The 12,576-nt window shown below is 44.9% G+C and overlaps 1 protein-coding gene across 1 annotated transcript in view; it reads left to right on the forward strand.

Annotated features, from left to right (window-relative positions):
• Positions 1–3,075, forward strand: part of TTN (titin) — a 308,399-nt gene extending 305,324 nt beyond the window's left edge. The window contains exons 352-354 of the mRNA XM_039494704.1: positions 81–234; positions 1,354–1,641; positions 1,773–3,075. Of these exons, the coding sequence (XP_039350638.1) occupies positions 81–234; positions 1,354–1,641; positions 1,773–2,071 (741 nt within the window). The 3' untranslated portion in view covers positions 2,072–3,075. The remainder of the gene's footprint in view (positions 1–80; positions 235–1,353; positions 1,642–1,772) is intronic.
• Positions 3,076–12,576: the final 9,501 nt, after the last annotated feature.

A 12,576-nucleotide genomic window follows, 5' to 3' on the forward strand; every position in this document is an offset into this window, starting at 1 on the left:
CACTTACATATTAGCTTTAAAAATTGCATTCAAAATTCTTGTTAAAATTGATCATAATCAAAAATATTTTTCCCCCTCAGATTGCTATGTCATCCAAAATCAATGTAAATCGCTCCAATACTATATATTCTCTTAATATTCTAAATGCTGCAGTGAGTGACAGTGGAAAATACACAGTCAAAGCTAAAAATTACCATGGACAATGCTCTGCTACAGCATCCCTGACTGTACTCCGTAAGTTTGTAGTTTAATTCTTGTTTTGAATGACTAGAACTCTCGCCTGGTAGAATTAGATGCAACAAAATCTGTAGAGTGGTGTTGACTTAAGTGTTTTAACACATTTCTATTTTTGTTATACAAAGTACAATATAATTTATATTTTACAAATATGGGGGATCTTTTATGGTATTTTAACACCTATTTAAGAGTGTTCAGTTTCCTACCAGATGAGTGGCAATAGCAAGCATTGAACATTCTCTTAACTGTGATCTTACCATTAACCCCTGGGTGCTGGTGATCACTGTTTCATTGAACACCAAAGTAGTTCATTAAAAAAAAAAGTGTACTACTCTACCACTGAATTACATTGTTTTGCTGGCAGTTCAAGAATATCTTGATTCCTGGAATCAAGGAGTTATTGTATTTTTGCTGTTGCTGTATGTTTGTGCTTACGTTAAAGAGAAAGCAGCGGTGATATTTACTACTTGTTAGATGACTACAGAACAATTCACTTAACCAGAATATGTAGGTCAAGCAAAGAGAAATTATAAAACAGTATTTAAAAGTACCTGAAAATGTTTCAGAATTTCTACTGATATGAACTAGGCAAATGCATAATCTCTTGCTCTATGATTCTAGTGATAAATCTGACAGGAAATGCTATCTGATGATATGTCTTAAAATTGGCAAATAAGAGATGCAGCTAGAGATTGAAGGATAGCAAGTAGTTCCCATAGCGCTTTTTAGGTACGTTTTGGGTGGTATTTTCTGATTAGTCTGAAAAGGAATAAAAAACCAAATTAAAATACCCACTGCCAGAAAAAAATACTAAACTTGGTTAAAAAGCAGCAGAATTATATCTCTGGCTGCAGCTGTAATTTTCCTTTGTTCATACATGTCATAGGCTAATAAAATGTCTGCTTCCTGCTTCATTATTTCATATATAAATTATTATTAGCGATTTAGCCATGTTGGATCAAGTAATTGGAAACATTTTTATGGTCCATTGAAGTTTTCCTTTAAAAAGTAAGCATACTCTTTTCTCCCTTCTATGAAGTCAACATAGGATGACATTACTTCACCAGTTAATGATATGACATAGCTTTTTCCTTTTATGTTTGCTATGCTCCACAGCTCTAATTGAAGAACCTCCAAAAGAGGTAGTATTGAGGACAAGCGGTGATGCAAGCATGCAGGAAAGTTTCTCTTCTAAGTCATTTCAAATGTCTGCTTCTAAACAAGAGACTTCGTTCAGCAGTAGTGGCATGACTGAAATGAAATTTGCAAGCATGTCTGCCCAAAGCATGGCCTCTTCCATGAAAGAATCCTTTGTAGAGATGAGCTCCAGCAGTATTATGGAAAAATCTAGTCTGAAACAACTGGAGAGTTCTACTGGTAGAATGATTACATCCGGTTTGAGAGGTGAGCAATAAAATTACTGGTAGAATTAGAATATCAAATACCCGGGAGTAGTACTTAGAATATCTCTGCTGCAGGGAAATAGTTCTTAATGAAAATAACTAACTTGAAACTTACTTTCCCATTTTGCAAAGGAGTACCACCCAAAATTGAAGCTCTTCCATCTGATATCAGCATTGATGAAGGAAAGGTTCTCACGGTATCCTGTGCCTTTTCGGGTGAACCTGCTCCTGAAGTAACATGGTACTGCAAAGGGAAAAAAATTACTAGTCAGGAACAGCAAGGCAGATTCCATATTGAAACTAGTGAAGATCTAACCACTCTTATCATCATGGATGTCCAGAAGAATGATGGCGGACTTTATACACTGAATTTAGGAAATGAATTTGGTACTGACTCTGCCACTGTGAATATTAATATTCAATCAATTTAGAGGGCTTGATCTGTTTTATTTACACTTGACTTTTTACAAGTGTCATATAGACTGAAATATCAAATCTGTAAATAGGAAAAAAAAATATTTTTGTACCTACCTGAATGAGACAAAGTTCAAAGATATACATTATGACTTAGAGTTATTATTTGACCTATGAATTTTAAACATTTTTCAATGACATGTACATACTGTATATAGCCGAAGTTAACGGTTATAGAGTTTTGTACCATTTATTTTATGACTTTTAAAATGTAATTTTTGGAACTAACGGTTGGTAGGAGAAAGTTTCTAAGGAAACGAATACCCTGCTCAACATTTAACTAATTGTTGTGCCTCAACACAGTGTTGATGTCTAAGAATGCCTCAACAGGTAGAGAGGCTCCCTGTTGAAGACTGCATACACCTAAGAAATGATACTGTGCATCGTACCTATACATGCACGAATATATCTGTTGAATCAGAAGTGTAAGGCATTGGTGATGTTTGCATTTACCCTCCTGTAATCAGCACTTTAATGTTTTACATTGACTCTGATTGTCACACTAATTTTTATTTCCGGACTGACTTACAATATTTTGAGCAAAGTGCAAGCGGCCAGCACTTTGTTCACTCACTGTTTGAGTACTGTTTCTGGCATATTGACTACCTGAATAGCTTTTAAGAAGTAACATCACCTGGCCATTCCCTCATTCAACAAAGTTGTTTAGGTACTCAAGTGCAGCAGCAGTACTGACTCTCGGAGGTTCCCGGGGTGCAGTGATTGTGAGTTTGTGTGGTAGTATTAGATATCTATTACGTATTGTAATTTCCAAGCAACTAAGCAATGAACCACAGTTTTTAAAAAAAATCCAAAAAACTGTGCTAAAACCACAATAGTGCCCTCACCTTCAATTTGATTTAGTTCTCTTAACATAGTAGTCAATTTTATTGTTAGCTGTATTTGTTGAACCTCCTTGAGATAGTATTGTTCATTTGAAATAAAGCATGCTACCTGCACTTTACAATGTGTGATTTCTTGTCATTTGGTCTTTACATTATATTTTTCTGACACTTCCATTTAAACTCCAGAAATAGATTTAAAGGAGAGGAAACAAATAATTCAGATTCTTCTCTCTTTCTGATCAGAGCCCCTTTCCTTCATTAGTTATACCTATCCCCTCCCAACACATACATAGCTTTTAACAAAGATGGAGTAGGGAAGATTGGTTGGATCAAGGCTGCAAGAACATAGATTCCAAGGTTAGAAGGGACCATTGTGATCAACTAATCTGACCTTCTGTATTACACAGGTCATAGAGTTTCCTCAAAATAATTTGGGAGAGGGATAGCTCAGTGGTTTGAGCATTGGCCTGTAAAATCCAGAGTTGTGAGTTCAATCCTTGAGGGGGCCATTTAGGGGTCTGGGCCAAAATCAGTACTTGGTCCTGCTAGTGAAGGCAGGGGACTGGACTCAACTCAATGACCTTTAAGGTCCCTTCCAGTTCTATGAGATAGGTATATCTCCATATATTATAATTCCTAGAGCGTATCTTCATTAAAAAAAATCCACCATGACCTTTGGTATATTATTCCAGTGGTTAATTACTCTCACTGCTAGAAATTTACACCTTATTTCCAGACTGAATTTGTCTAGCTTCAGCTTCCAGCCACTGGATCATGTTATATGTTTCTCTGCTAAATTGAAGAGCCCCTTATTCAATATTTTTTCCTTCTGCGGGTGCTCAAGTCACCCTTCTCTTTATTAAGATAAATAGATATTTGGTACTGGTACAACTGCTGGACTAATGTGTCCTGTGCTGGTGTCCACAATTCAAGAGGGATGTTGATAAATGTGGTTCAGAGAAGATCTAGGGAATAATTACAGGATTAGAAAACATGCCTTATAGGCACTTAGGGCACTCAGAGGTAAAATAACCGCTCTGCTTTTAGTCCAGATTCCCCTGTTTATGCATCTCCAGGATCGCTTTAGTGCTTTTGGCTGCAGTGGGCGCTCATGTTCAGCTAATTATCCACCATGCCCCTCAAATCTTTTTCAGTCATTGCTTCCCAGGATAGAGTCCCCCATGCTGTAAGTGTGGCCGGCCTGCTTTGTTCCACCCTTTACAGTTAGCTGTATTAAAACACACCTTGTTTGGTCACTATATCTGCTAAGGTAGGAGGAGATAAACCGCCATAGGCGGGAGCTGGGAAAGGCTATCTTCAGTGAGTTTGGTCTCCAAATTTATTTAGCCAATTAGATGATTATTATACTATCGGTGAGAGTGGGAGAAGCCGCAGCTTACCATTTTATACTGTCACCCTTTTGCTGAACAGTAGCAGATTTCAGGGCCTTGCAGCTGCCTTATTTTGGGGAGGAAAAAGACTACGGATGCAGGTATGGAGGGATTCCTTAATGTACCTTGGTTCATTTACAATAGTCTTGAACAGCGGTATTCACAAGTAGCACACAGGCATTCCCATCTTTCAGGACTCTTAGCCACAACACCAATGCCTGGTTCCCAGGGAACACCTGAGCCTCAAGAATTGACTCTAGTTAGCCACATAAGAGCAAATGCTCCTTCTGTTTGCAATACTCTCCCAAAGTGTCACAATGCCACATATGGTCAAAGACTGTACCTTGCTCACAAACTAAGTAAAAACTGGGCAACAATGCCACCTGGTGGCTTGCAGCATAATCTAGCATGTTCATTTAGACTGTCATCCCTACAGCAACTAATTATAGGCAGGTCCATACTAAGGCAACCTAGCTAGGGTGTGACAAAGCCACACCACCAGTTGATACAGTTAAGGCCACCCTAACCCCCACAGTGCTCGGTTGCCAGAACTCTGTCTTGACATTTAAAGCGCTTCATGGGTGCTACCAGGCGGGTAGAAGCACTCACATGTCCCCTGCACATATACACACACCCCGTGGAGAGCCACTCATGTTATAGCTAGGGCTCCATAGGACCCCCCCCCCCCCCCCGCCACTTTCCAGGAGGGCACTGAATCACTGTGCTAGCTGGCTCTGGGGCCATTAGTTTAACAAGCAGTGGGCTAGGCTAAAGACCTGGCATCAATTGAAAATTAGGCCTTTTACAGCGCTTCCATCACATCAGGGATGTACTGACACACTATAGTCACCTCCCACGCGATTTACAGGGTGGCAAGACTGGGACGGAAGGAGTTCACAAGGAAGTGTTTTGCTGGTGAGATGAGAAACTGTCAAACTGAAAAACAATACAGTAAACATAAGGGTGGGAGAAACTTTAATGATGGGACAAGGAGCATTACAGAAGTTTTTTTTTTTTTTTTAAGCGTCTTGATTTGCCCTACTGGTTTCACTCATCCAATCGCAGGCCAGCCTCCCGGTACACAACTCTGCCACCTCACAGGGCACAGCTTCCCCCACCACCTCAGTGTCCTTCAGCTAAAGCCTTATATACACCACTAAAGCTGATTATGCTGGCTCCCTAACCACGCCACAGCTCAGGCCCACCCTCTGTAGGGCTGGTTCTTCTCCCACCACTTAAACCTAACTCAGAAAACCCAGGCCTATGCACCTAATTTGTCCTGGGTATTTGCTACTCACTGTCAGCAGGCCTAGCACTCACCCTTTAGGCCCAGTGGCGGATTTACAATGGAGCCGGGCCCACACTCCAGGGGGGGGCCCCGACCAGGCCCACTCTTCTCCACCCCCTGCTTTCTCCTGCGAGGGCAGACGCTTGGTGCTCCTGGCACTGAGGCTCCTGCTGCATGAGGGCAGCCAAGTTCCCGCTGTTTGCCAGCAGGACGGTGGGGGATGAGCACAGCGGCAGCATGCTCACTGGGGAGACGAGGCAGGCATGAGGCCGGGGGTGGAACGCGTACACCTACTCAGTGACTGCAGCACGGGACAGCCAGGCTGAAAAAAGAAGGTGCTGCTCAGCTCCCCAGACTTTGCAGCTGGACACCACCTTCTGGGTCCTAGTGCTGGTCGAGCGCCCTTCTGTGTGCTGGGAGCCATCGAGTACAACAATGAGTGCCCATGGTGGGGCAGGCAGGGCAGGGGAACAGAGGCAGTGGGGAAGGAAAGGGCATGAGATGGGGATAGGGCAGGTTTGGGCATGCGGCCTCCAGGGTAAGCCCCCTGCTGGGCTGGGCCAGTTTGTTTACTGGCCGTGTCCATAGGTTTGGCCGATCGCGGCTCCAGGCAAATGGCGGGGAACCTGCAGGACGAGGGATGTGCTGGCTGCGGCTTCTCGGCCCTCCCCCCCCACCCATCCCCCCCATTGGCCTGGAGCGGCAAACCACGGCCAGTGGGAGCCGCAATCGGCCAAACCTGCAGATGCGGAATGTAAACAAAGGGGCCCAGCCCACCAGGGGGCACACCCTGGTCAGCCAGGTGCCGAAGGTTACCGATCCGTGGGATAGAGGAAATGGGAGCCCAGCATGCGGATCCTCTTGGCAGCAGCTGGGGCTCCCGTTAAGCAAGCCTATCAAACCCTCACCCTGACAAGCCCCACCTCCCCTGCATCTGTGCCACCCCGATGAGCCCAAACACCTTCACGTAGACTCCCCCCACCCAAACGTAGCTAAATCTCTGTATTAAGCATCTTCACATAACTTTCATACAACTTTATATTATGTCTCGCTATATAACCTTGTATTAAGCCCATAACCTCTAACTTTCATATGACTTTGTATTAAGCTATTTTCATACAACTTTGGATCAAGTCCTTTGATATAGGCCCTTTATATCAGAGCCCTATGTAGAAAAACATAGTGTTAAGCCTTGGTATAATGTTATAGCCCCCTAAGGCTATTTTAACTAGTAGACGAAAAATGTCTTTTTGCTAGGAGTCGAATAAGATCCCCTCCCCACACTCCCTTAATCAATCAGCATGTTGAATGAATGAGGTGTGAATGAGCAAGGCATGGAGGCCAAGCACCTCCAGCCAGCTCGTTGGAGAGAGGATGGAAGCCAGACCCAAGGACAATCAAACCTGTCAAGCGGGCTCACTAAAGCAGAGCAGACATATTGATGGCCTTGGGAAGTGGTTTAGAATCAAGCATCTTCTTTTGGAAACACTCTCTTTGAACATTATTGGGACAATACCCAGAAGGGAGCAGCACAAAGGACCAACAGAGACAGATTTTGAATCTGGTATAGAATTGCGTGATAAGGAAGCTGCTATAAAGTGTCTTTCAGAGGACCGTGGGTCTTGTCAACATCGGCGCATTGATCCAGATCGGCAGAAGCCCGGCTCCACCCTTCCCCTGTCTAACTCACCTGGCCAGTGAAGGTAAGGGGAGCAACTAGTTGGTAACAACAATAAGATGGAGTGTGCTTGTGTGTGTATGTGCGTGCATGAGTGTAATATAGCTCATATGATACACTCATGATTGATACATGTATTACCAGTGAATGTGGCATTTGCCTCATTCCCCCCCCCCAAAAAAGCTCCTGTGCAGTTCTTTAAGTACAACAACCCTACCTCCCCTGCACCCAGACTCTCCCCTTGCCCCCCCGCTGAGCTCCAACCACTTTCACTTGATTCCCCCCCCTGCAGAGTCACATTGCCCCTTCACCTGGCACATCCCTGTGCATCCAGATCCCCCAGTGAGCTGGATGCACCCAGACTGCCCCCCACAGAATGCTCTTACCCCCCCCCAAGAACCCTCTTACCCCCGTCTGGATTCCCCCACACTAAGTCCCTCTGCACTTGGATCTTGCTGCTGGGCTGAACCTCCCTGTCCATAGCTGGTGTGCCTGGCGCAAAAGGGGCAGGGCCCCAGGGTGTTTCTGGGGCAGGCCTGGCCCTTGTCAGGGTCCAGTTCAGTCTCACTGCCACATCTCTGTCCCAGGGGAGGGGAAAGGCTGCAGAGTATTCTCCCACCTCCATGCAGCCAGTGGCCTGTGCTCCCCCTGCCATGGTAGAGCTTCCACATTTATTTAGTATAAAAAAATTAGAATTTAAAAATATTATGCACAGAATTTGATGCAGAATTCCCTCAGGAATATGGGAGGCTGTACAGCTATGATGGTGGGGCTGTGAAGGGGGTGCTGTGGGTGGAGGAGCTGGGAAGGGTGGTATGGTGTGCCGGGTGCTGTGTAGTTGTGGTGGGATTCAGCGGGAGGGGGTCTCTTGGCAGGGGGTGCTGGGCATAGGGATCTGTGGGGGAAGTCTCTGGGTGAGGGGCGCTGGCATATGGGCAGGGCACTGGGCAGGGGGGCATGGCCCTTGGGGGTGGGGAGGAGTGGCGGGGGCACGCTGGCAGTGCAGGGCTGGGCGGGCGAGTGTGCGTCTACCAGTTTGGGGTTTGTAAATAGTGCCCTTGTGCTGGGCTGAGTGGGGCCACTCCTGCTGCGCTGCGTCTCATTGCCCCCACCCGGCCCCTCGCTCTGCGGCCCCGCCCCCTCGTCCCCCCCCAATAACATGCCCTATTTCTCCAATGGGAGCCCACAGATATGTTTAGCACCGGGCCCACAAAAAAGTTAATCCGGCCCTGTTTAGGCCTAGAGCAGCAGAAGACTCAGGAGATGCAGTATAGGCATAGTTTGATGTCTACATTTGGGGGAGGGGCAAGCAGAAGTGTCTGGGGCCCTGGGCACAAAGAACATTTCCCCCCCCCCCCACTCCTCCCCACCCTCAAGGCCCATGCCCCCTCAGAAGCCAGGCAGTGGTAAGAGTTGCCCAGGGTGCTGGGGCTGCTTTGGGGCGCCCGGGACACTCCACCTGCCCCAGGTAGTTCACCGGGGGAGGGGCAAGGGGGGCCTGGAGCTGTACTTGGGCACTCTTCCCCCACACACACACCCAGAGCAGCTGAAGGGCCCCGAGAAGCTCTTATCAACCCCAGGCGAGGGCAGTGGTCCCCAAACTGTAGTGCATACCACCCTAGTGACGGCATGGGGGAATGCAGTGGAGCCAGGGTTGGCCTCCATGGGGTGGTCAGGGAGCACCACCCACCTCTGGTGTGCCCCCAGCTCCGCTCTGGCCCCACCATAGCCTTGGCTCTGCACTGGGCCGCAGCTCTGCTCCTGGCCGCAACCCCAGCTGCATCACTCGCCCTGACTGCTGCCCCCAGCTCTTACTCCCGTCTTTGGCCCCACTCCTGGCCTTGGCCCCAGGGGGGCACAGACTGGGCAGCCGGGGAGGAGGGGGATGACTTGGGACCCCTTGCCTAGGCTGACCATCCCGTTTCGGCCCCAGACATCCTGACTTTTTTTTGACAAAACTGGGCATTTGTTGTCCAGGTGGCAAGAGCAAATGGGACATATGCTCAGGTTTGCCAAATGGGGGCAGGGGGCCAGGGCTCTGGCCAGCTCTGCATGGGAGTTGGAGGGAGGAGGGCTTGGGCCAGCTCAGCGCAGTTGGAAGGGATTTGTGAGCTTTGGGACAGCTCTGTGTGTGTGGTGGGGGGGGGAGGTGCATGTAGAGGGGCAGGCAAAGAAAACTGCCTACATGTGGGGTGGGAGGGAAGGGAGAGGGGCTCGGCTACCTTTGACGGGGGGGGGCGCTACACTCTCCCTCCCGTGGTGGCTGGACAGCTCCAGGTTCCGCAGCACGAAAGCCCCACCCCACCACCTGCAGAGGCTGGTCTGCTGTGGGAGGGTCCTCCGCTGCCGCCACCAGCTGGGCTGCTATGGTGCCCCAATGTCACTGAGGTCTCTGGATGTCATGGATTCTGTGACATAATCGGAGCCTTACTTACAAAATGTTTTAAGGGTGGATATTACCACAACAATGCAGTTTAGTTTTGGAGACCAATTCCCTCAGCGCTCAGAAACCAGACAGCCCAAAATTAGAAATGTTACTTTCACGTGTTACAATGCGGGTACAGGACACCATTTTTTCCATCAAGAAAGCACTTTCTGTGATTATCCACTGGTTGGTGCTTCCGAAAACCTTTGCAGAGTTTAGGGCTGAGTGGAGCAATGTCTAAAAACTTTTAACAATCCTGGCTCAAGTACCTAAGGTTTGTCAGCTATGGAGGCCTACAGCAGGGTTTTTAATGCAATTCCGAGACATCCACATGCAATATTCCAAACCATTATGCCACCTAATACATGTTAAACCCAATCCAGCAAAGCACTTAAACCTGTACTTAAGTTTAAGTACATGGGCATTTTCAGTAATGTCAACAGACCTATTCACATGTTTAATGATAAAAGACTCTCACTTTTAATGGGAGTTGGATTGGGTCTATACTGAACTGTCCCTCCAGTTTTAATGACATGAGAAGTCCCATGGGATGGTCAGTACCAGCGTGATTAAATTTAGGTACATGTCCAGTCATTTAGGAGCTATGGAGTTCTACAATTGAAGTGCCCTCTCATCTGTGGCAGAAGTCCCAGTGGAGTCAGTTAACGTTATAGGTCTTGAAGGTCAGCCTATGTTTGCTGCACCGCTTGTACAATGCTGGAATCCAAATCATTGTTTTTATGCACTATGTGATGGTCAGAAACGAACAGATTATGTGCTTAATGTGTGCACATGTACTGGTAAAATGAAAGCTAGGCTAATAATTCAATGAGGTTTGAGAATAGGCATTTAAAAAATATATAATCCCAGAAACGTGATTACCCTGATTTGACATCCAGTTCTAGAAACAAAAACACACTAAACCAACACCAAAGTATTAATGGGAGAAGATGATAACCAAAATACTGAAACACCTATGGACTGCCACAAACTTCATTCGAAATTGCATGGTCTCAGATTCAGAGCAACATAAATTACAGCAAACTCTACTTTAATTTTTGACACTCCTTTAAAAGTTTAAGAAATAACAGAGCTATAGAAGTAGTGTAGTATTAGAAGTTTTTTTCTCTATTGCAATCTTAACTCTAAGACAATTTGGACTTCAGATTTCATTTTTAGACCTATAATGTGGACAATTGGGGGTACAATTTAAAAAAAACAAAATAGAAGAAAAATTCTCAAATATTAAGGATAAGAAAACAGTGGATTTGCATGAATGTTTAAAAAAACTCTGCATTTGAAGTTAAATATACTAGCTCTCATCAACATGATAGATTGTGGTAACAACACGCAGATTACTGAGTAACTTCATATTTTTTAATACTTATTTTTACAATTTACAAGAGTGTGGAGGTGTAACAGCATCTATTAAAGCCCAAATTTTCAGAAAAATGCATTTATGTACCTAATTTGTGTGTGCAAATGACTAGTTACATTTAATTGGTAATTTGAGCACAAAATAAGGCTCTAATCCTGCAAGCCCTTATACCCACACATAACTTTACACATGTGGGTAGTTTAATTCAATGGGTTGTGCCTAAGCATTTGCAAGATTGAGGACCTAAGTATGTAATTCTCATCATATTTGTGAAAATTTAAACAAACAAAAATCAAGGAAATTTAAAAGGAGAGCTTCCATTTGATTGTTAATTCACCTTCTTGTGCCTATACAAGTTCAAGATGTTATTAACATGTACCAGATTAGTTAGCCAATACATGTCAAATTAAAAGGAGGTTCAATTATAAGACAAAATTTGATGTATGATTGAATGCAAAAAACTGTACATTTATTAACCAATTGTGTAAATTAAAAACAGCAACTTTTTTTTAAAAGTACTCTATGGCTAAGACTTATAGACCAAGTTTGTCTCAAAGTGAACACAAAAAACAAGAGTTTACAAAGCAAACACTAACAACCTTATATGAGAGAGAGGTAATAGCAGGCATTGCTATCCTATATTATTAATTCAGTAATTAGAGGGCCAGATTCTGATCTAATTTACAGCTAATGCACTTTTACACAAGTTAAAAGAGACAAAGAATCCTGTGGCACCGTATAGACCAGGGGTAGGCAACTTATGGCATGGGTGCCGAAGGCAGCACGCGAGCTGATTTTCAGTGGCACTCTCACTGCCTGGGTCCTGGCTACCAGTCCGGGGGGCTCTGCATTTTAATTTAATTTTAAATAAAGCTTCTAAAACATTTTTAAAGCCTTATTTACTTTACATACAACAATGGTTTAGTTATATATTATAGACTTATAGAAAGAGACCTTCTGAAAATGTTCAAATGTATTACTGGCACGCGAGACCTTAAATTAGAGTGAATAAATGAAGACTCGGCACACCACTTCTGAAAGGTTGCCTACCCCTGTTATAGACTAACAGACATACTGGAGCATAAGCTTTCGTGGGTGAATACCCACTTCGTCAGATGAATGTAGTGGAAATTTCCAGAGGCAGGTATAAATATGCAGGCAAGAATCAGTCTAGAGATAAGGCGGTTGGTTGAATCAGGGAGGATGAGGCCCGCTTCTAGCAGTTGAGGTGTTGACACCAAATCAACACCAAATTTGATTAAACAAAGACTGTGAATGGCTAGCCAACTACAAAAGCAGTTTCTCCTCCCTTGGTGTTCACACCTCAGCTGCTAGAAGAGGGCCTCATCCTCCCTGATTCAACCAACCGCGTTATCTCTAGACTGATTCTTGCCTGCATATTTATACCTGCCTCTGGAAATTTCCACTACATTCATCTGACGAAGTGAGTATTCACCCAT

Source organism: Mauremys reevesii, linkage group 11 (assembly GCF_016161935.1).
Source record: "Mauremys reevesii isolate NIE-2019 linkage group 11, ASM1616193v1, whole genome shotgun sequence".
In the NCBI taxonomy this organism is placed as follows: Eukaryota; Metazoa; Chordata; order Testudines; family Geoemydidae; genus Mauremys; species Mauremys reevesii.